The 24,421-nt window shown below is 49.4% G+C and overlaps 1 protein-coding gene across 1 annotated transcript in view; it reads left to right on the top strand.

The window, feature by feature from the left end:
* Positions 1–17,846, top strand: part of WNT9A (Wnt family member 9A) — a 29,046-nt gene extending 11,200 nt beyond the window's left edge. The window contains exons 2-4 of the mRNA XM_070416708.1: positions 11,948–12,204; positions 12,869–13,131; positions 14,887–17,846. Coding sequence (XP_070272809.1) covers positions 11,948–12,204; positions 12,869–13,131; positions 14,887–15,366 — 1,000 coding nt within the window. The 3' untranslated portion in view covers positions 15,367–17,846. The remainder of the gene's footprint in view (positions 1–11,947; positions 12,205–12,868; positions 13,132–14,886) is intronic.
* The last annotated feature ends 6,575 nt before the right edge of the window (positions 17,847–24,421 follow it).

Below are 24,421 nucleotides of genomic sequence, written 5' to 3'. Positions count from 1 at the left end.
GGATCATCCAGGACAGGCAAATCCATAGACAGGAAGTGGGTTAGTGGTTGCCAGAGCAGGGGGAGCAATGTGGGTTGATTTTTAAAGGGTAAGGGGTTTCTTTCTGAGGTGATGAAAATATCCTAAAACTTACCCATATCTGTGAATATCCTACAAAATACTGAATTGTGTACTTTAAATTCTATGGTGACTTATTCTATATAATAAAATCCTAATATGCAAATCGACCGAACAGTGGAACCACCAGTTGCTATGATGCACACTGACCACCAGGGGGCAGACCCTCAACGCAGGAGCTGCCCCTTGGTGGTCAGTGTGCTCCCACAGGGGGAGTGCCGCTCAGCCAGAAGCCGGGCTCATGGCTGGCGAGTGTAGCAGCGGTGGCGGAAACCTCTCCTGCCTCCGTGGCAGGTGGACATCCCCCAAGGGGTCCCGGACTGTGAAAGGGCACAGGCTGGGCTGAGGGACCCACCCCAGTGCACTAATGTCGTGCACCTGGCCTCTAGAATCTCAATAAAGCTGTTTAAAAACAAAACAGAAGAGAGAAATTGGACCAGAAAGGAAATCTTTCCATCAGGAAAAGGTCAGCCTGCATGGCTTTATGGCAAGTTCTACCAAATAGTTAAGAAGACAAAATTCTAATCTGACACAACTCTTCCAGGAAATTTAAAAAAGAACATTCACTAAGGTACCTAAACTCAGCAAGAAGAACACAGAGAAGAAAATTACAAACAGATGCAAAAGGCCCAGACAAAGCAACGCCAAGATCCATCATTCCAGGATCACTTGGTGTCCAACGTGGGAATTCCCTACCTGAGCAGATCAAAGGAGAAAAGTCACATATCAAAAGGTGCAGGGATGACATTTGATGAAGTTCAACATCCATTTGTGATTTTTAAAAGGCTCTTAGCAAACTAAAAGCAGAGGGAACTTCTTTAACCTGATACAGGGAAGACACTTAGCGAACTTCATCCTTAACAGTGAAATGGTAAAAGCTTTTCTTTAAGACCAGGAGTAGACATGGACGCCTGTTGCCATCTTGTCTGAATGTGGGTGATGCCAGCTCTCTTAACAGACCCTCAAGCAAGATGGTATTTTTCTCTTAAGCAGTGAGCGTGTTCTGGCTCTGCGGGCACACTTTCCCAGTCTCAGCCTTGTAGTGCTCTGCCAGCCTCTAGGGCACCCTCCCCCTCTGTGAGCTTGTGCATGTGGAGGGGATATAACAAGGCAGGGGTCCTCACTTCCTAGCATTGGTGCACAACAAGAAGGGGAGCTTTTGGAGTATATTTAGGGGACTGTATTCATGATATTAGAATAGGGATGGGTTTCTAAAATGAGGTAGAGGTAACATAGACAGGAGAAGGCTAAAAATTTAGGTGCAATAAAGTTAAGAACTTTCATTTATGGAAAGACACTGTGAAGCAAATGGAAAGGTATGTTCCTTTTATGTTGAGAGTTTCGCTGGCAAAGGGGAAACTCCTACCCTTTCTGTAGGATGTTTGTGCCTCCTGTGGTTACTGCAGGGGTTGGACGGTGGTTCCCACTGACCTCTGCAGGGAAGGATTCAGGAGCTCCTGAGCACAAGTCCCTCCCTCCCTCCCTCCCTCCCTCCCTCCCTTCCTTCCTTCCTCCCTTCCTTCTTCCTCCCTCCCTCCTTCCCTCCCTCCCTCCTTCCCTCCCTCTCTACCTCTCTACCTCCATACCTCCCTCTCTTCTTTCCTTCCTGTATTAAAGTTGAGGCTTTATATTTAGGTCTATGATTCATATTGAATTAATATGTGAATATTTGTATATAGTAGAAAGTATTTACTTGCATATAGCTATCTAATTGCTCCAGTACCATTTGTAGAAAATATCCTTTCTGTATCCAATTGCCTTTGCAACTTTAATAACAAAATCTGTTTCCCATATACTATATGTGGGCCTATTTCTGGGACTTTGTATTTTGTTCCTTTGATTTTTTTGTCTATGTTGACACCAACACTATACTTTCTTATAAATAAGAGCTTTCTAATAAATCTTGAAATCGGTAGTTAGCCCCCCAACTTCATTTTTTTTAAGTTGCTTTGGCTATTTTATTTTTTCTGTTCCCCACTGCCTCCCCTTTGGCAATCATCAGTTGGTTCTCTTTTTGTTTTGATCATTCATTTTGTTTTTAGATTCCACAGATAAGAGAGATCATATGGTATTTGTCTTTGTCGGAATTATTTCACTTAGCATAATACCATATAGGTCCATCCGTGTTGTCACAAATAAGATTTTATTCTTATTACTGAATAATATTCCATTGCATATATGTAGCACATCTTCTTTATCCATTTATCTATTGATGGATATCTTAGTTGCTTCTGTATCTTGGCTATTACTAGTAATGCAACAGTGAACATAGGGGCACATATATCTTTTCAAATAGCTGTTTTTGCTTTCTTTGGATAAGTACCCAGAAGTGGAATTGCTGGATCATATGGCAGTTTCATTTTTAATCTTTTGATGAACCTCTACAGTTCTCCACAGTGGCTGCACCAATCTGCATTCCCACCAGCAGTGCACAGGGTTCCCTTTCTCCACATCCTCGCCAACACTTGTTTGTTGATTTATTGATGATAGACATTCTGGCAGGTGTGAAATGATATTTCATTGTGGTTTTAATTTGCATTTCCCTGGTGATTAGTGATGTTGAGCATCTTTTCATATATCTGTTGGCCATCTGTATGTCCTCTTTGGAAAAATGTCTATTTAGGCCTTCTGCCCATTTTAAAAATCAGATTGGTTTGTGTCTGTGTGTGTTTGTGTGCTGAGTTATGAGTTCTTTATATATTTTAGATATTATTGTATGTATTATTTGAAAATATCTTCTCCCATTCATTTTGTTGACAATTTCTTTTGTTGTGCAAAAACTTTTTAGTTTGATGTAATCCCATTTGTTTATTTTTCCTTTTGTTTCCCTTGTTCCAGGAGATATATAGAAAAATATTGCTAAGAGTGATGTCAAAGAGTTCACTGCCTATATTTTCTTCTAAGAATTTTAACATTTAAGTCTTTAACCCATTTTGAGTTTATTTTTATATATGGTGTTGGAAAGTAGTCCAATTTCATTTTTTTTTGCATGTGTCTGTCCAGTTTTCCCAGCACCATTTATTGAAGAGACTGTCTTTACCCCATTGTATATTCTTGCCTCCTTTATCATAGATTAATTTACATGTAGGGATGGGTTTATTTCTGGGTTCTCTATTCTGTTCCATTGGTCTATGTGTCTGTTTTTATGCCAGTACAATGCTATTTTGCTTAGTATAGTCTTATAGTATAGTTTGATATCAAGTAGTGTGATACCTCCAACTTTGTTCTTTTGCAAGATTGCTGTGGTTATGCAGGGTCTTTAGTGGATCCATGTATATTTTAGGATAATTTGTTCTAGTTCTGACAATACCATTGGCATTTTAATAGCAATTGCATTGAATCTGTAGATTACTTTGGGTAGTATGGACATTTTAACAATTTCATCCTTCCAACCCATGAGCAAGATATATCTTTCCAATTATTTATGTCTTCAATTTCTTTCTTCATTATCTCACAGTTTTCAGAGTACAGATATTTTACCCCTTCTGTTAAATTTATTCCTAGATATTTCATTCTTTTTGATGCAATTGTAAGTGGTATTGTTTTCTTAATATATCTTCTGATTGTTCATTACTGGTTTATAAAAATGTAACCAATTTCTGTATATTGATTCTGTATCCTGCAACTTTACTGAAGACATTTATTAGTTCTAATAGTTTTTTTTATTGGAGTCTCTAGTGTTTTCTAGTAGTATATATAGCATCATGTCATCTGCAAATAATGAGAGGTTTACTTGTTTCTTTTTTATTTCAATGCATTTTATTTCTTTTTCTTGTCTCATTGCTGTGGCTAGGATTTTCAATACTGTGTTAAATAAAAGCAATAAAAATGGGGATCCCTGTCCCTGACTTTAAGGAAAATGCTTTTAGCTTTTCACTGTTGAATATGATGTCAGCTGTGGATTTGTCCTATATGGCCTTTATTATGTCGAGGTATGTTTCTTTTATGCCCACTTTGTTGAGAGTTTTTATCATAATAGGATGTTGAGTTTTGTCAAATACTTTTTCTGCATCTCTTGAGATGATGGGTTTTATCTTTTATTTTGTTAATGTAATATGTTGTATTAATTGATTTATGCATGTTGAACCATCTTTGCATCCTGGTATAAATCCCATTTAGTCATGTGTATAATCCTTTTAATGTAGTGCAAGTAGTTCTCAATCTGTGGGTCGCGACCCCTTTGGGGGTCGAACGACCCTTTCACTGGGGTCGCCTAAGACCATCAGAAAACACATATATAATTACATATTGTTTTTGTGATTAATCACTATGTTTTAATTATGTTCAATTTGTAACAGTGAAATTGGGGGTCACCACAACATGAGGAACTGCATTAAAGGGTCGCAGCATTAGGAAGGTTGAGAACCACTGATGTAGTGGGTTTTGTTTGTTTTGGTTAATCCTCAACTGAGGATATTTTTTCCATTGATTTTTAGAGATAGTGGGAGAAATGGGGAGAGACACACAGAGAGAAACATTGATATGAGAGAGACATATTAATTGATTGCCTCCCGCACACTTCCCGGACAAGGGCTGAAACCAAGGTATGTGCTCTTGACCAGAATCGAACCTGTGAACCTTCAGTCCATGGGCCCATGCTCTAACCACTGAGAGAACTGGTGAAGGTCTTTTAATGTACTGTTGAATCCGGTTTGCTAATATATTGTTGAGAATTTTTGCATATATGTTCATCAAGGATACTGGCCTGTACGTCTCTCTTTTTTTCTTTTGGTAGTATCTTTATCTGGTTTTGGTATTGGGGTAATGTTGGCTTCATAAAATGAATTTGAAAGCATTCCTTTCACTTCAGTTTTTAAAATAGTTTAAGAAAGATACATATTAATTTTTCTTTAAATATTTGGCTGTTTCTTGAGTGAGAACTGTGGTCCACACTTTCCTGGACATATTGTATCTTATGAGAATGTTAAAGATTAAAAGAAAATCCCTGAGTATGGTACAATGCATTTAGATCTTGTTGTTGTTTCTTCCTGGGAAGTGGGCTCAGCACTGTGAGAGGTGGTCAGCCAGACAAAGCAGGGATGGAGGGGTTCTGTTGTCTGTCAAGGGGCTGCCACCTGTGGGCAGCCTGGGCTTACTGCCTCCACGGGCTGTCTATGTAGGCCTGTGAGCTCACCTGTCCTGGGTCAGACGTTTGCTTTGGGTGTGTGTGTTGGGGGGCAGGAGGGGTGACGCAGGGGGTGGCAGCTGCGTTGAGCAGCTGGTGGGCTGGGCAGGCTGGGCAGGCCTGTACTGTGCCAGGAGACCTGGCCACTTTCTGGGCTGAGGCAGTTTGAGTGGGCAGAGGCTCCTTGCCCTGGCTAGCATGCAGGGTTGAGAGCTTGCATTGGGGAGTGGGTAGGGTAGGGGGCTCACCTGGGCCACCTGCTGTGTGCTGAGTGTTGTTGTTATGGATAGGTCTCACGTGCACAGCACAATGTGGGAGAAGCTTACGGGCTGCAGGGAGAGGAGTGTTTCCGCTGCCCCAGGCCGTCTGTGTCCTGGGTTGCCCATATGTCCGCAAACACATACGCAACATTGAGGCAGGCAGACCAAATTTGCCATAGAGGGGTGGATCCCGGCTATTCAGTCAGTCTCCAGTCTTTTGTATAGTAGTCCCTTAATTCAGGGTCAGTTTTGCTTTATGCAGTTCCAGTTACCTATGGTCAGAAAATTTTAAATGGAAAATTCCAGAAATAAACAATTCATAAGTTTTGTTTTAATTTTTAAAAATATGTTTTTATTGATTTGAGAGGGAGTGGAAGGGAGAGAGGGAGAGAGAGGGAGAGAGGGAAAGAGAGAGAGAGGGAGAGAGAGAAACATTGATGAAAGAGAACCATCAATATCAATTGGCTGCCTCTTGCATGACCCCCACTGGAGATCGAGCCCACAACTTGGGCATGTGCCCTAACTGGGAATCGAATGGGTGACCTCTTGGTGCATGAGTTGACACTCAACCACAGAGCCACACTGGCTGGGTGGCATCTCATAAGTTTTCAGTTGTGTGACATTCTGAGTAGCATGATGAACTCTTACACTGTCTGCTCTGTTCACCTGGGCCATAACTTGTCCCTTTGTCCAGTGTTTCTGTGCTGTAGATACTCCCCACCTGTTAGTCACAGATTACATGTTTGGTGATCAAATTGGTTGGGGGGAGAGAGAGAGAGAGAGAGAGAGAGAGAGAGAGAGAGAGAGAGACGCGCCATACACTAATTACAGCACATTGTTATAATTGTTCTACTTTATTATTAGTTGTTGTTAATCTCTTACTGCACCTAACTTATAAATTAAACTTTATCATAGGTGTATATGTATAGGAAAAAACACAGTATATAAAGGGTTTGGTACAATCTGCAGTTTTAGGCATCCACTGGGGGTCTTGGAACATATTCCTGCAGAGAAAGGGGGAATACTGTATAACAAACCGTGCTTCTAGTGTTTTTGTATGACAGCATTGTGTTGGATAGTGTGTGAGTATGTTTTAAGATAATATACCTATAGCCTGTATTTCTAGAAAGGGAATTGGTGGGTGAAATTTTTTTTTAATCTTCACCCAAGGATATTTTTCCATTGATTTTTAGAGAGAGTGGAAGAGAGAGAGAAAGACAGAGAGAAATATCAATATGAGGGAAACACATTAATTGGTGCCTCCTGCACGAGCCCCGAGGAGCCTGCAACCAAGGTACATGTCCTTGACCAGAATTGAGCCCCAGGCCCTTCAGTTCGAAGGCCAACACTCTATCCACTGAGGCAAACTGGCTAGGGTGGGAGAATTTTTATAGATATGTCAGTCCAGAATTTTAGCCATGAAGGGACATCTCTTTCTACTTGTCCTTGACAATAATCTTATCAGACACCAATTTGTGCTCATCTGATGAATGTAAAATAACATATCAATATAGTTTTATTTTGTGTTTCTTTTTCTTTTTTTAAAAAAAAATATTTTTATTAATTTTCAGAGAGGAAGGGAGAGGGAGAGAGAGACAGAATGATGAGATAGAATCCTGCATGCCCCACGCTGGGAATCGAGCCGGCAATCCGGGGCAACCAGGAATCAAACCGTGACCTCCTGGTTCATAGGTCGATGCTCAACCACTGGGCCACAGCAGCCGGGATATTTTATGTTTCTTTGATTGGGGTGGAGCCTCTTATAAGTGTTAACAGCAGCTATATTTCCTACCTTTGAACTGTATGTTCATATCCTGTGTCCTCTGAAATTGACCCCTTTTATTAATGACTAGAGGCCCAGTGCATGAAATTCATGCATGGGGGGGGGGGTGTCCCTCAGTCCAGCCTGCACCCTCTCGCAATCCAGGACCCGTCAGGGGATGTCTGACTGCCGGTATAGGCCCAATCCCTCAGGGATCCCTGCAGGATCAGCCTAAACTGGCAGTCAGACATTCCTCTTGCAATCCGGGATTGCTCGCTCCTAACCACTGGCCTGCCTGCATGCCTGCCTCATTGCCCCTAACCACTCACCTGTCTGCCTGATCACCTCTAATCCCTCTGCCTGCCTGCCTGCCTGATCACCCCTCACTGCCTCTGCCTGCCTGCCTGATGCCCCTAACCCCTCTGCCTGACTGCCTAATCACCCCTAACCACCTCTGCCTTGGCCCTCGCCGCTGCGGCTTCATCCAGAAGGATGTCCAGAATGACGATCAGAAGGTTGTTCAGCTGTCCAGTCTAATTAGCATGTAACACTTTTATTATTATAGATCTTTAGGAAAAGATCCCCACACTCGTGCACATGCACACACACATGCACAAGCACACAAGCAAAAGGAAGTTGGCCCTTGGTTTGGGATTGGAGTTGCAACATTTTTTTTGATTCTTATCTATTGTTTTTTTTTTTTTTTGCTGTCATTAGTATTAATTTTTAAAATCTTTTTTTAAACATTTATTATCTAAAGTTTTACATATGTCTCCTTTTTCCCCAATTGACCCCTTACCCCCAGCCATTCCCACTCCGGGCAAGCCCCCACCGCTCCAGTGTCTGTGTCCATTGGTTATGCTGATATGCATGCATACAAGTCTTTTGGTTAATCTCTACCCCTCCCCCCCTCGTCCCTGCCATTTGTCTCTGGATCTATTTTTGTTCATCAAATTATGTTGATCATTATATCCCACATATGAGTGAGATCGTGTGATATTTATCTTTCTCTGACTGGCTTATTTCACTTAGCATAATGCTCTCCAGCTCCATCCATGCTGTTGCAAATAGTAAAAGTTCTTTTTTTTTTTTTTTTTAACAGTGGCATAGTATTCCATTGTGTAGATGTACCACAATTTTTTAATCCACTCATCTGCTTATGGGCACTAAATCTTAGCTATGGTAAATTGTGCTGCTATGAACATAGGGGTGCATATATCCTTTCTGATTGGTGTTTCTGGTTTCTTGGGGTATATTCCTAGAAGTGGGATCACTGGGTCAAATGGGAGTTCCATTTTTAACTTTTTGAGGAAACTCCATACTGTCTTCCACAGTGGCTGCATCAGTCTGCATTCCCACCAGCAGTGCATGAGGGTTCCTTTTTCTCCACATCCTCGCCAGCACTTGTTGTTTGTTGATTTGTTGATGATAGCCATTCTGACAGGTGTGAGATGGTATCTCGTTGTTTTGATATGCATCTCTCGGATGATTAGTGACTTTGAGCATGTTTTCATATGTCTCTCAGCCTTCTGTATGTCTTCTTTCAAAAAGTGTCTATTTAGGTCCTTTGTCCATTTTTAAAAAAATATATTTTATTGATTTTTACAGAGAGGAAGGGAGAGAGATAGAGAGTTAGAAACACCGATGAGAGAGAAACATCGATCAGCTGCCTCCTGCACACCCCCTACTGGGGATGTGCCCGCAACCCAGGTACATGCCCTTGACCGGAATCGAACCTGGGACCTTCCAGTCCGCAGGTCGACGCTCTATCCACTGAGCCAAACCGGTTTTGGCCCTTTGCCCATTTTTTGATTGGATCCTTTACCTTCCTTTTATTAAGTTGTATGAGTTCTCTGTAAATTTTGGAGATTAAAACCTTATCTGAAATAGCATTGGCAAATATGTTTTCCCATTGTTTATTGTTTTTTAAAACTCTATGCTACTGTTTCACTGTGCAGAGATTCTTTTATTTTAAGAGTAAAATTTATTAATTTTTCAAGGTCTTTTGGATTGTGATTCACTCTGAGAAAAGACTTCCTGACTCTAGGAGTGTTTTATAAACCTCTCATCTTTCCTCTAGCACTGCTATGGTTACTCTTGGTGTTGGGGTTTCTGTCCTGGATCCCTGGTTCCTGTCACTGGGACTTATTCCGCTACGCCCAGAAACCAGTCCTCCTGCACCCTGAACATTTTCTGCCCACTTATCTTGCCACCCGACACCTCTGCAAGGGTCTGTCCTCTGCACCCCAGGCTGTGAGCCCCAGATAGTTGCTCTATCTGCAGACCACACACTGAACACACCCTGGCAGTGTAGGGGGGGTCTGGGTGCTGGTGTCGGAGAGTTGGGAAGGGGCTGCCTTGGGAGCAGAACAGTGTGGTTGCACCTCTAGTGCATGGGGAACCCTGCCCTCAATCTGCATGTGTAGTATGGACACAGTTGGCCCTAGGTGTCAGAGGACCCCTGTTCTTGCCCCTAGATGCAGTGTGGATGAGGAGGCCCTGGGTATGGGTGGATACCTGCCCTTGGCCACCATGTATAGCATAGACCGGGTATAACCTCAGGTAGGGGACTCCTGCCCTTGTGCAGTGAGGATGGGAGGCAGTGCAACCCTGGGTGTAGGGGGACTCTGGCCCTCTCCTTACCTGAACTAGAAAGCAGTGTGGCCCTGGGTGTGTTGGGACCCCTGTCCTCAGCCTCTCTGGACTGGGGGACACTGTGGCCCACCATCCTTTCCCTTTCCTTGTACATTCTCACAGCTGCCCTCTCTAGGCTGGCCCTAGATCCCCCTACGTTGGCCCCACCTTTGGGGGTCCTCTTGGATGCTGGAATGTTTTGGCACCGCCTGGAGCTTGGTTAATCTCGTGCAGGTTGGAGGCTGCGGGGTTTCTGCTGCCTGGCACCCGTTCTGGGCACAGCTGTTGACATTCCTGTCTGGGGACAAGTCTCCACTGTGTGAGCTGTCTTTGTGTGGGGAGCATGGCTTTTCCAGCCTCAAGCTTGGGGTCTGCGGGCCCCAGCCTGTTCTCCGTCTGCCTCAGCAGCTGTCTTTGGGCAGGAGGCTTGGAAGTCCACGAAGCCACTCATGGCAGTCCCTGTGCCCTTAGGAATGAAGCAGTAACCCTGCGGCAGCAGTGGGGATGCAGGTCACTGGCTGGCTGGCTTTGTCCTTCACCACCTCCTCTCTGGCACAGCATTCCAGCTCAGAGCTCACAGACTTCTCCTCAAAGACCTTGCTGTCTCTCTGTCTGCACCATAGGGCCACCCGTTCCAGGCCCCTCCTGTGCCTCAGGGACCTTTGGGATTCTCCCCCAGCCCGGGTCCATGCTGGCCTCCCACTGTGCATGGGGTAGGGGGAGCAAAGGGGGCTCCTGGTTCAGAGCATCACTTAGGAGAGCGGGCCCTGCAGTGAAGTCTTCTGGGACTGGAGCTGGTGGGGGCACAGCCAGCGCTCTGTTCTGGTGCCAGGCCGGTCTGGGCACATGGAGAGCAGGGCCCAGGCCTGGGGGAGGGGGGTGTCTTCTAATGGAGCCAGAGTGTGGAAGGGGTGGAGTGTAGGGGCGCATCCTTGGTCTGAGGCCTGCCTGTGTGGCCTCATCCTCCAAGGGTGACTGCTCCCATCTGCTGGCCACTCCTCTCTGCACCCCGGGGCCTTTGCCCTGGTGTCCCTGCAGTGTTGCCTGGCTCCCTGCTGGACCTCCTGTCTTTGGGGAGTTGACTGGAATGAGTGAGGCAGGCCCTGTCTCTTCAGAGTCTGGGAGTCCCACTGGGCCCTCAGCAGGGTAGAGACCCCCACCCAGGCAAGGCCTGGGAGAGGCCATGCTGGGGTGTATATGGTGGGAGGTGAGAGGGAGCGGAGGCAGGGAGACTTTGAAAGCCAGTACCTGGGTTATCCCCAGAGGAGCATCACTGCTGGGGGTCTGCCACAGGGTGGGGTTCTAGGAGGGCCACCACATCCCTCCTCCTATAGAAAGCTGGGGCTCTTGGAGTCAGCCTGGTAGCCACTGTAACCCTGAGTGGCCTTTCAAGAGGCAGCAGGAGGGAGGATGGGGCATGGTGAGGGGGCCATGCTCCCCATGGGTGGGCTGGGGTGGGAGGCTTGTTTCCAAAGATGCTCGAATGGGAGCTCTGAGTCCTGCCTCTGTCCTGGTGGGCATCTCTCCCTCCCAATGCTAAGGGTCTGAATGTGACTGGGCATGGACATGTCTGAGGCCCAGAGGTACAGTTGCTCTATCTGGGGACACTGAGGCCATAGCAGACAGAAGACCAGGCCTGTCAGTCCCTGGATGGAGCAGGTGGGGGTGGAGGGCAGCAGGACAGAGAGCAGGCTACAGACCCCGTGGGCCAGGGCCTTGGGTGGAGCTACAGGAGAAAGGGGCCGGTTTCCCAGTGGCACGTGGGTCCCGGGCTGGGCGGTGCTCTGGCGCAGGCATTTTGGGAGATCCCTTGGGACCTGGGGCCATGTGTACAGGCTGTTGGAGGGCAAGGACCTCCCAAGGGTCCACCTCCACATGGGGATGGCAGAGGTGGGCATCCAGGAGCAGGGCTCCTCCAGCTGGGTAAGCAGGCAAGACTGTGGGTGTAGTGTATGTGCCTCCCTGAGGCCTGGCCTCCTGAGCCCTGCCCGGGTGTGTGCGATGGCTCTTCCTCTGGGATGGTGCTCACCCTGGGCTCTCTGTGTGCAGGCTGACTGGCAGCGAGCCCCTGACCATCCTCCCGCTGACCCTGGAGCCTGAGGCAGCCGTACAGGCACACTACAAGGCCTGCGACCGGCTGAAGCTGGAGCGGAAGCAGCGGCGCATGTGCCGCCGGGACCCGGGTGTGGCGGAGACACTGGTGGAAGCGGTCAGCATGAGCGCCCTCGAGTGCCAGTACCAGTTCCGCTTTGAGCGCTGGAACTGCACCCTAGAGGGCCGCTACCGGGCCAGCCTGCTCAAGCGAGGTGTGGTGCGCTGGGTCCAGGTCAGGGGAGAGGAGCTGAGGGCATAGGAAAAGATCCCAGAGCCAGCTCCTGCCCAGCCCCTTCCAACTGCCCTGTCCCCACACAGGCCTGAACTGTTGCTGGCAGGACTAGGAGCCTTTGGCAGCTTTGCCAGGGCCTCAGGCAGCTCTGATGGCTTTTCCCACATGCCTGTGGCCAAGGCTCAGTGCCCATAGGGATGGCAGGGGTCCAGCTGGTGCCCAGAGCACAGAGCCTCATCTCTCCTGTCTCCCTCTGCATGTGGGAGCTACTGGGGACTCTCATCTGAGCCTCTTGATGACCTTGTTAAAAAAACGGGGACCAGGCAGGGGTTTTCCTAGGGCCCCAGGCCATTCTGGTGGGTAAGAGACCTGAATGGATGGGTCTCTGATCACCAGGCAAAATGAAGGCCACAGTACCTCTGGATCTCTACCCTCCCCCCCCCCCCCGCCCCCACACATAGGAGAGCCCTCAGCCCAGGAGGTATTCCCCCTCCCCCCAAGTTGATCATGGGAAGGTTCCAGCAGCCAGAATTTGGGGCTTCATCGGGAATGCATGGTTCAGCTGCACATAGTGACAGGTTCTGCTGCTGGTGCCACCACTGACCGGCCCTGCTGTCCCCCGCCCCCCCACCCCCCTTCCCCAGGCTTCAAGGAGACTGCCTTCCTCTACGCCATCTCCTCAGCTGGCCTGACCCACGCTCTGGCCAAGGCCTGCAGCGCAGGCCGCATGGAGCGCTGTACCTGTGATGAAGCCCCTGACCTGGAGAACCGGGAGGCCTGGCAGTGGGGTGGCTGCGGAGACAACCTTAAGTACAGCAGCAAGTTCGTCAAGGAGTTCCTGGGCCGGCGGTCGAGCAAGGACCTGCGTGCCCGTGTGGATTTCCACAACAACCTCGTGGGTGTGAAGGCAAGCAGGGTGGGGGTGGGGGCGCAAGGTGGGGGAGGGATGCCATGGGGTAGTGGTGGTGGTGGTGGTGGTCCCTCCTAGAGAGGTAAAACTGGAAGGCCTACTTTCTACTGGTTGGGGAGGAGCCAGGTAGGTATGGGGCCATCTGTGTCTGGCCCTGGGTGTCAAGGCCACCAGGAGGATCTCTGTGATGGGTAGCATCTATCCAAGAGGATGGCAGATTGGGAGCCCTGCCTGCCAGGGCTGAGGGGCATGTGGTCTTGTTACTAGGGACCTAGGTGGAGGCAGTCTGGAAACTGTCCCAGGGAAGGCCTGGGTGCAGCTGGTCCAAGTGTGTGTTGGGGAGTGTTTCTGCTTAGGGTTCTCATCTGTGGCCAGGACTCTCTTCTGAGGAACTCAGCTCAGAAGACTCAGGAAAAGGAGTATCTTAGCGTTTTGGCTGGGCCCTTCTGGGGCTGCGGGCTGCAAGTATGACTGGGCCTGGGGGGACCTCGCTCCTGCCACTCTTCACCCTTTCTGCAGTCCCTTGGCTCTTGGGTCCTCAACATTGGTGTAGGCATCAGGCCTGTACCTGCAGTCCTAACTGTGGTTGGAGCCCTGTCCCCTTAGGTCCCCAGCAACCTGGGCCACCAAATGCCCCCCAGGCTCAGCCATTGCCTGGGACTGGCAGGGGACTACCAGGAATGTGGAGCCCAGGCCTGGGGGGATGTAATTAGAGCCAGCCTACTTTGAGCCTCTTTATTGACTAGCTGAGTTCTGAGTCATGGATGGGAGCTCCTTCCCTCGTTCAGTCCTCTGGGGAGGTTGTGGGGAGATTAAATCCTTCAGGCAAGCCCTTTTCTTTTCCTTTGTACTTGCCTTTTGTAAGCTATAAATGAAAAGTCAGAATATGAAAGTGCTCCATTAGCTTCAGGCCTGGGTAAGTAGTGTTCTAATTAAATTTGTCATGTTTCTCAGCAAAGTATCATTATGTGGCCAAGGAGTAGCTGTTTCTTAATCCCCTCAGGTGGCCCTCCCTGGGAGCTCACACCTGGCTTGGGCCACTGGGAGGGCTTCCCTGCCCTTCCTCTCCACATCCCTCCAGGGACCCCTGTGTGGGCAGTCTGGCAGAAGGCTCCGTGGGGCAGCTGGCCTGACTTCCTGACTTTTCAGGTGACACCCAAGTCCTGGAAGTGGAAGGACCCGGTCTGGGTCTTGGGAAGTTTCCCAGAGTCTGAACACAGCTTGATGCTGAGCCACACCTGCTCCTGCCCTGGCCAGCTGCTTTCACTTCTGTGTTGGTTGGGTGGCACCCATATGTGCAGTAGTACCAGGTCCCAATGCTCAGGCAGGGACGTGGTCAGCTGAGTTATAGACACCAGTGGCCAGTCCTGCCCATTGGGTGTGCAGCACTCCAGAGAGTAGACTGATAGGGTGCTGATGGTAGGGCTGGAGGGTGGCTTGCCTTGCCCGTGTAGGGGCAGCCCTAGACACAGGGAAGAACATTTGGGTGGGAAGGGAGTGTCTCCACAGGGCCACAGGTGCTGTGGTGGCTGCTCTGGAGGCCATGCTGCTGGCCATAGGATTTCTGTACTAGGTGGTTTGTGGCTTGAAGGCAGTGGGATGGGTATGTAAGCCAGAGAGCCTGGGTTTGGGGGCCAAAGGGTTTGGTCCTAGGGTGGGTGCCAGTTTCAGCCCCTTTTGGGGTGATTCGTGGGGTCTGGTCTCTTCTGCCAGGTGTGGCCCACATGCTCACATCTCTCTCTCTCTCTCCAGGTGATCAAGGCTGGGGTGGAGACCACATGCAAGTGCCATGGTGTGTCAGGTTCCTGTACTGTGCGGACGTGCTGGCGGCAGCTGGCACCCTTCCATGAGGTGGGCAAGCGCCTGAAGTACAAGTATGAGACAGCGCTCAAGGTGGGCAGCACCACCAACGAGGCTGCTGGTGAGGCAGGCGCCATTTCACCACCCAGGGGCCGGGCCTCGGGCACAGGTGGTGACCCGCTACCCCATACACCAGAGCTTGTGCACCTGGATGACTCGCCCAGTTTCTGCCTGGCCGGCCGCTTCTCCCCAGGCACTGCTGGCCGCAGGTGCCATCGCGAGAAGAACTGCGAGAGCATCTGCTGTGGGCGAGGCCACAACACACAGAGCCGAGTGGTGACACGGCCCTGCCAGTGCCAGGTGCGCTGGTGCTGCTACGTGGAGTGCAGGCAGTGCACACAGCGGGAGGAGGTCTACACCTGCAAGGGCTAGCGCCAGGTGGCCAGGCTGCTGTGGGGGTGCAGGCAGCGTGTGCAGCAGAGGCATCTACACTTGCAGACTGAGCCCTGGGCTAGGTGCTCCCAGCACATTTGGGCATGAGGTGGGGGCAGGAGCCCAGCCTGGTCTGACCTCTGCATACCCTCTGCTTTTCCTGCCCCGGAACCCGACAGCATTGCACTGATGCTTTTTGTCCTTAAGAGTCCAGTTCCTGTGTCTCAGTGCCCCTCACCACTTGGGCTCCCTCTGAGGAGCATGGGTGCACCTTCATGACCACACAGGGCCTCTGTGGCAGCCTGTTGGCTGCCCTCCACCAGCTCTGGTTAGAGTCAAACCACTAGGAGAGGGACGGCCAGTGAGGGGGAGGCGCTGTTGCTCCCTCTGACATCAAGCACTTCTCTCTGGAGTAATATCAGTGACTTTTAACTTATTTTAATTTAACTAATATATAATAATTATTTTCTTTGTCCCCATTATGTTCCAGGCTGTGGCTCTCCCAGTCTGCAGGGGCCCCTTCCTCTCTCCTCCCCCCACTCCCCCCCCATCTTATTTGCCTTATCTGCTTTGTGTTTGAAACCACTAAGTCAAGAGAGACGTTGCTGTCGTTGCTCTAAGAATTAAAGCGAGATGTGTCTGGCCACCTCCCTCAGGGCTTCTGGAAGTCAGGTCCAGGCTGCTGCCCCCAGGGAAGCCATCCTGGGAAGCGAGCATGTGGGCACACGGTCCTGCACTCCAGCCCCTAAATGCAGATTTTGGAGCCTGGGGTGGCAAGGCTGGCCTGCCTTCCCCAAGGGGTATGCATGGGCAGAGGGGCAGGGCCAGCCCCTTGGAGCGTTTATTTCACAAGGAAGGCACAGCTTGCTCTGTGTCATTGTGGGGGAAGCAGGGTGGGATAGATGTGATGGAGTGTGTTTGGGGCTAGGATTTGGCAAATGGAAGGCTGTGTTCCTTGGCCATGTTGTTGTCTTTGCCGGAAGGAGTAAAGGATGGCCTACACCGACCTGGTTTGGTGTTAGTGTGCGCACACGTGTGCATGTGTGCTTGAGTATGTCTCTCTGTGTGATGTGTGCATGCTTGTGCAGTGTGTGCATGTATTAGTTGCATGTGTGATGTGTATGCATACATGACTGCACACGTGTGTATAAGCACATGCCATGCACGCATACATGAGTGCGTGAACATATGCACGTGTTCATGGGTGTGCGTGCTTACATGGATGTATGCATCTGAGCACATGCCTCTGCTGTATGCATTATGTATGCACATGTGTGGAAGCACGGGTGATGTGTGTATATGTGTGCATGTGCGTGCGCATGTGCCCGTGTGTGTATGTTGGTGTGGTCTGTGGGTGGTTGGGGTGTGACCTAGTCCACCCTGTGCCCTTCCTTAGCGTGGGCCTCTCCTTCCCACATTGACGTGAATGGCAGCCTTGGCTCTGGAGCTTCTGCCCTGGGCCTGTCCTGCTCAGCTGGCAGCTGTGCTCCAAGGGTGCAGGCAGTGTGGAAGCAGGAACTACTGAGCTAGGGCATTCCTTGGAGTCCCAGGGGCTCCAGGAACCCCAGGGAACTGTGTTTTTAAAAGAAAACCTATTTATGTTGATGTGGGTCTCTTTGTTCCTGTTTTATAGTGTAAATAGTAAAGTTTATTCTCCTGTGGTTCAGAGAACACACCGTGAATAACTGCTGTGGAGGCCCATCCTGGAAGGGAGCCAGGTGGGCTCCTCAGTGGCAGGAGATGTGGACCTGCCCCTCATCTCTGCAGGCCTGGCTGGATAGGGGGTGAGCTGGGGTGCCTCCTGGTCATCCCCATGCATCCCTGCCCGCTGGGCCCAGAGCAGGTGGAGCGGCACGCTCCCACGACAAGACTGTAGCCAGTCACTACTGGGTCTGGAAAGGTGGCAAGTCAAAAGAAGGATATATATTTTTTAAATTAAATACCACATTTAGCTATTTTTGTCATAAATATTAAGAAAAGTATTTTTTAAAACAAGGCAGACTGAAAATGTCTGCTTGCTGGCTTGTTCATATATAAATATATATCAGAATGTCTTGCTAAACAAAGAAGCAACTCCCGCGGATGGAGTCTCTCCTAAACGTGCTTCTCTTTCATGTGGCAGGAGGGTCTCTGAAGGCAACGTGTCTGCAGTGGGGCCAGGGCCCCGGGGTCAGCCTCTCTAGGAGCTGCGGGGTGGGCAGCCATGCTGAGGGCCAGGCGGGTCCCGGCCACCTGCTCCCCACCAGGTCCTCGAATGTGGGTTCCGGGCAGGCTCAGCCAGTCCGGAGGTTGGGAGGAGGGGCATTCACACTTGACTCCTCTGTGTTCAGGCTCTCCCGCCAGCCTACCCACTTCTCTACCTCATCTATATAGTGAGTAGGTGTGTACTCGAGTGACTAGGAGAATGTATTTATTTAACGGCTTTGTGTAACACAATCAGAAACAAATGGAAACACTAAATAAACGTATTTTAAATTATAGCCCGACTCAGTCCGATGACTTCAGAGTAGTTATGATGAGCCTATGGGTGGAGGGCCTGAGATGAGGTATGGGGGAGAAGGATGTGAGGGAGGGGGGCCTGAGGGAGGAGTGGCTGAGGGAGGAGGGACTGAGGGAGGAGGGCTTGAGGAAAGAGGGCCCAGGGAGGAGGGCTTAGGGAGGAGGGTTGAGGGAGGAGTGGCTGAGGGAGGAGGGTTAATAATGCAGATTATTGTACTGGTTAATAATGCAGATTTTGTAATCAAAGAAAACACGATAATTTCAAGAGAAACATAAAAAGTGCTTTATTCAAAGTAATGTCCATCACTAGCTACACATTTCCCCCATCTTTCAGGTAATTTGTGGATACCGTCCCAATAGAACTTTTCTTGTTTTGAGGCAAACCATTCAGAGACCCAATTTTCCACTTCGTATGTTTTGAAGTGCTGCTCAGAAAGTGCGTGTGCCATTGATCGGAACAAGTGGTCATCTGAAGGAGCAAGGTCTGGTGAATACGGCGGGTGGGTTAATACTTCCCAGGCAAGATCTTTTAACGTGTTTTTAACTGGTTTTGAAGTGTGTGATGGTGTGTCATCATGAAGCAAAATTACTTTGCCGTGTCTTCTGGCACATTCTGGTTGTTTTTTGATCAGAGTGTGGTTCAAATTGTTATTTGTTGTCGGTAGCAATCAGTGTTAACGGTTTCACCTGGTTTTAGAAGCTCATAATACATCACACCTTCCTGATCCCACCAAACGCAGAGCATTGTCTTCTTTCTGAAGCGATTTGGCCTTGCAGTCAATGTTGATGGTTGACCTGGATCAACCCATGATTTTGTGCATTTGGGATTCTCAAAATAAATCCACTTTTCATTGCCAGTCACAATTCGATGCAAAAAAGCCTTTCTTTCGTGCCGTTGAAGCAACATTTTACTGATGACTTTTCAGTTTTCCATTTGTCTTTCATTCAGTTGATGTGGCACCCATTTTCCTTCCTTTACAATCTCTCCCATTGCTTGTAAATGACTGGAAATTGTTTGCTGAGCAACAATTTCTGCAAGTTGTTTTTGAGTTTGGTATGCATCTTCATCCAATAATGCTTATAATTGTTGGTCTTCAAACTTTTTCGGTTGACCTGGATGTTCTTTGTCTTTCACATTGAAATAAACACGTTTAAAGCATTTAAACCAGCGTTCACAAGTATCTTGAGATGGAGCATGTTCACCATAAGCTTCCTGAAGTATACAATAACTTTCAGCAGCACTTTTCTTCAAAATAAAGTAACGAATTAAAACTTCCCACAAATCCTCTTTTTTTGGCATGAAATTCGACATTTTTAAGCGTAAAATATCTATGATGTTAACACCTTCAGCAAATTTGACATATGAAGTTTTCAAGCTTGCTGTCAATACAACAAAATAGCATACGTATCAAATCGCATATATATCAACATGTGTAACTCCATCTATTGAAAAAAATCCGCATTATTAACCGGTACACGTAATAAGTAGGGACTTGGGCAGGACAGAGAAGAGTTGAGGTAGGAACATGAAAACTTGTTTCAGTGGATTCTGATGTGAGAGTGTGGAGGGAGCTGAGTGTTTTTGAAGCCCAAGCACAGCACAGCGGGACCCATATGGGGGATGGTGGTTTATTTGTGGTCATACCTGGAGGGGCCACAGCTCTCAGGTGCAGAGACCTTATCTGGGATCCTTGGTCACTGAGTGGCTGCATGGTCCCTCTCACATTGCCGTCACTGGGGTCCCAGGAGCCCAGCAACGTTCAGCTTGCCCACTGTCAATGCTTAGCATAGCCTCAAGCTGGTGACTGAGCCTTGAGACCCTTGTTTCCCCAAAGCTGGAGATCATTAAGTACATCTGCAGAGGCCCCATTTCCAACTAAGGTCCCACACTGTGTCAAGTGGATGTGAATTTTGGGGGACACAGCTCTACCCATGGCAATCATGGAGCGCTGGGTGAGGGCAGGCCCTGGCTAGGAGGTCTGAGCTCTCCGCCGGGTGGGCAGGCAGGGCAGGACACACACCTCCTTCTCTTGATCATTAGGAAACAAGGCTGCAGTTTCTTGAGCAAACCTTCCCTCCATACTTCAAGGCCCATGTCCTTTGTTGGTCAGTGGGGAGAGGCCTCCAGAATGCTGGGGGTGTAGTTCACCTCCAGCACACTGGGCACCTGCCCCTGCCTCCTCCCTTCCCCAGGAGTGTTTGGGGGTGGGGTGCTTTTAGCCTGCTCTCAGGATGCCTGCTGTGGCCCTGCTCTCCCTCCTGCTCTGAGGCTGCAGCCTCTTCCAGAAGCAGGTTCCTCACAGCTCCTTACAGCAGTGGGTCCCCAACAGGGCCCATTGGTCCATCTGTTCACCTGCTGTAAGTCTGGGGTTCTCTGGGCACAACACACAACCCTCATTGGTCCCTAGGAGGTCTGAGCTCTCCGCCGGGTGGGCAGGCAGGGCAGGACACACACCTCCTTCTCTTGATCATTAGGAAACAAGGCTGCAGTTTCTTGGGTAAACCTTTCCTCCATACTTCAAGGCCCATGTCCTTTGTTGGTCTCAGCCTCACTGCTGGTCTCTGTCTTCCCTCGAACTACCTCATGTGTTCCCCCAAAGCTGTGCTGTGTCCTGCTGGACCCTCGGTGGCAGGCCATCTCCAGTCCCATGTGAACCTGCTAATTCCCCCAGAGAAAAATGTGGGGTTACCCTCCTAATATCCATGCCCAGGCAGAGGGTGGCAGCACCCCCCGCCCCCGGCCCAGGGACACTGCCATGAGGAGCCCGAGGTGCACTTCCTGACACAGATCTTTGCCAAACTGAAGGCCACTAGGCAGCCCTGTGAGGTCCCTCAGCTGGGCATGGGCTCTGTGGATGAGGGATGGGGCAGTGGGCAGCAGGGTGGAGGGGGGCTTGGGGCATCCCACACTTGGGGGATACGTAGGGGTCAGCTCCTCCTCATTGCACATTGTAAGACCAAAGCTTCCTCCTGAGTGGGGGTCTCAGGTCTCTGTGCCTGGTGGGAGGGGGTTGTGAGCTGCCTGGGCATAGGGAGCAGGCAGCTTGAATGGGGCCATTCTTCCTAGGCAATTGTGGCCGAAACTGTAGCTGAAATCAACCCAGTGTGAGAGGGCAGGGGCCAGGCTTCTGAAGGGAGCAGGGCTTCTGGGTAGCACAGGCTGGTGCAGAGCCTCCACCAGGGTCCACCCTCCTCCTGCCTGGGCATGTGCCCCCCCTGCCCAGGAGCCCTTTCTGGACACCTGGGTCTTCCTTGGATCCTGGGGTCCTGAGTGTGGTGGTTCTGCCCTGTGCATCTGGCTAGTTTTGAGTGTTTCTGTGTCTGTGTGTGTGCATGTGTGTGAGCATGTGGGGGGGCTGGATCCATGCATCCGCCTGTGTGTGTGTGTGTGTGTGTACTGTGAGGATGAAGTGCTGGGCTGTTGCTGTTCTTTTTTTTTTTTTAAATACTTCAGCATCTTTTTTTTAATATATATTTTATTGATTTTTTACAGAGAGGAAGAGAGAGGGATAGAGAGTTAGAAACATCGATGAGAGAGAAACAGCGATCAGCTGCCTCTTGCACACCTCCTACTGGGGATGTGCCCGCAACCAAGGTACATGCCCCTGGCCGGAATCAAACCCAGACCCTTCAGTCCGCAGGCCGACGCTCTATCCACTGAGCTACACCAGTTAGGGCGGCTGTTGCTGTTCTTTCTGGCCACTCGCCTTGCCCTGTGACCGTGGCCTTCTGCCCCATCTCTGGTCTCCTCTATCTGAAAAGCTGCTGCTGGCTTGGCCCAGCACCTCAGGTAGGGAAGACCTGCCTTGTCCAACCACATTTTGCCTGGTGGGCAGAGACCCCTAGGAGACTGCTTCCTGTCTGTGGGGGAGCAGGCAAGAGGCCTCAAGAAGTTCTAGAGGACAGGGTGTACCTGCAGCTTACAGGCAAAGCCCCGTGGAGTGAGGAGAAAAAGAAGAGGAGCCTGCAGGGCTCAGGGCTCAGAGCTCAGATTGGGAGGCTGCTCAGAGGGGTTTCTGATTGGCCTTGGTTACCATTTGCAGGTGTGGAAGCAGCCCAGGAGCTTCTTTATACTGACCAACCAACTTTCCAAGATTTCATGTGCTTCTGATGGGCCAATCCATTGTTCCCCAGGCTAGACTGACAGGCAACCCCTTACCCTACATCACCCCAGCTTCACTGTACATGTGTCCATTTCCCCTTTTGTTCAATCCCTTTCCCATTATCTGCAGGGAAGGGACTGGTGGTTCCCTGGGGAGCATGAAGTTGTAGCTTCCTGGTAAAGCTGCCCAGATGATCATGCTTATAATGTCTGGCCTTCCCTTTGCTCATTTCCTATTATTAATATTAATAAACTATCTAATTATGACAATAACAGAGGGAGACTTGTCTGGGGACAAGTGTTTTGGTCTGCCTGGTTCCCAGGCCTCACTTTCCCCACTCTTTGGAGGTGGGGCTGACCGTTATGGCTGCTCCCTGGCAGCCCTGGGTTCTGGGTGGAGCCAGGTCAGGGTGGGAGATGGAGCTAGGGGCCTGGGGCAGCTTAGTCCTCTGAACCAGCAAACTGAGTGGAGTGGAGGAGGGGTCTAGCAGGTTTCCATGGTAACAAGACCAAACAAATATCCGTACTCCTCCCCCTACCGCCCCTGTGGCAATGACCTCATCTGCCCACCAACCCTGTGCTGTGGGGGGTCCTGGGTTGGCAGGGGAGCTGCAGCATCCATGTTTGTGTTGGGCCCTTGTCCATGGAAACGGCTGGAGTAGGAGCCCAGAGGCTCCTGCTGTGGTTATTAGCTGGGTAGGCAGAGGCCCTTCCCAGAGCAAGAGAGAAGAGTGGAGAGGAGAAAAAAGGAGGGGGAAGGGCGTGGAAGAGGAAGCAGGAGGAGGGGGAAGGCAAAAGTAGGAGGGGAGGGCAGAGGAAGGAGAGGAGAGGAGAGAGGAACGGGGAGAAGGCCAGAGGAGGGAATCATAGGTGCTGCTGTGGTTTGATGACAGGACACTGGAGTGGACAGTGAGAGGGCTGCTGCTTGTCTGCATGACTTTGGGAATGAGAAGAGAGACGAGCACAGCAGGCTGGTGTCTGCATTACTGGTGCTGGAATGTGGGAACCTGGAGGGCAGGAACTGGAGCATGGGCCGGCAGCCTGCAGGGCCTCAGTGTGGATTTTGTCACAGGGGCAGGTGCAGTTTCCATGTGATTCTGCCCCCAACTATGAATGAGAATTTCTAGCCTATCTACAATGAGCCTACGGCTACAATGTGCCTATGGCTAGGGAACAGGGGGCACCTGTCTGCCTCCTGCAAGCCCAGATCATGTACTCACTTCACCAGCTGTTAGCTTACTCATGTTTGCTTTGTCCTCTTTCTAAAAACACACATCTCTTGTACCCTTTGAAAGCCACTGGTCCTTCCAACACATAACCTGTCACTCCCAGTGCATCTTCCCATGACATGGGCACTCACCCACATGACTCCCAGCAATTGAACTTGGAGGAAAAACCTCATTGTGTAGCTTGTTTGTTTTTTATTTCCTGATCCAGGACCATATAACATGTACTGTTTGCCTTTCAGGGCTGCTGAGGTGGGTCCTGGGCAAGGCTCTATGTGGGCACCAGGAGCTCTCCAGGCAAAGTCCCAATCCTGCCATTCCAGCTGTGGTTACTGTATGTTGTTCTGCAAAGTAACTTCCCTTCATGGACTTTTCACTATTATCAACACATGGATTGTCTTTTCTTCAATTTGAAGTTTTTCTTGCAATGCTGCTGTTATGCTTTGAGGGCTGATGTTTTTCCCAGACTTGGCTGGGAGGCTCCTCTGAGTGGCTTCTCTGTCCTCTCAGTCTGCAAAGATGTCCTGCCTTTCTGGCTTCCAAGGGCTTTAGACAGAAGTGAAATATGGTTATAGAATTACTCTGGATGCTTTTGGGAGATACACAAAAAGATGATGCTGGAAGAAATAGAGGTAATTCAGGACACAGAAGGGAGTTTTAAGTAAAATCATTAGCTCCTTAGAAAGATTTGTGAAGGAATTACACAAAATAAGAATAGAATCAATGGAAAAGTAACAATAAAAGGAAAAGTGAACTATTGGAAATAAAAATATGGCAAGTAAAATATAAATAACTTCTCCTCGGCTATCTTGCAGCCACGAGATCACCTGACAGTTTGGCCAAGGAGATATGGTGATAAATTCCTATGGAGAGGGTCCCTTCTCTAATGAAAAGGCAGAGCTTACTAAGAAAATGCCTGTTTTGCTCATCACCTCTACGCTTCCACCCTTTTCTGGCCTGGAACATAGGCCATGATGGAGCAGTTGCAGCAGCCATCCTGGGGTCATGAGTATGGAAGCCATGCATGAAGGATGAAGATGCAAAAATAGAAAAGGCTTGGTGAGAAGTCATAGAGCTACTCCCATATTGCCTCTTCTATTTCTGGCATGTGTGTGTTTCCAAGTATTGAAAACAAATGAACTGTTTGTTTAAACTCCTGTTGTTTGAGTTTTGTTATCTGCCATCCAGATCATTCCTAACTCCACATGGAGCCCGGAGAAGGATGGAT

This window comes from Myotis yumanensis, unplaced genomic scaffold, assembly GCF_028538775.1.
Source record: "Myotis yumanensis isolate MYYU_CA2020_CCGP unplaced genomic scaffold, mMyoYum1.0.hap1 SCAF_5, whole genome shotgun sequence".
NCBI lineage: Eukaryota > Metazoa > Chordata > Mammalia > Chiroptera > Vespertilionidae > Myotis > Myotis yumanensis.
The sequence above is the reverse complement of the archived record's forward strand: the minus strand, read 5'-3'. Positions and strand labels throughout refer to the sequence as shown.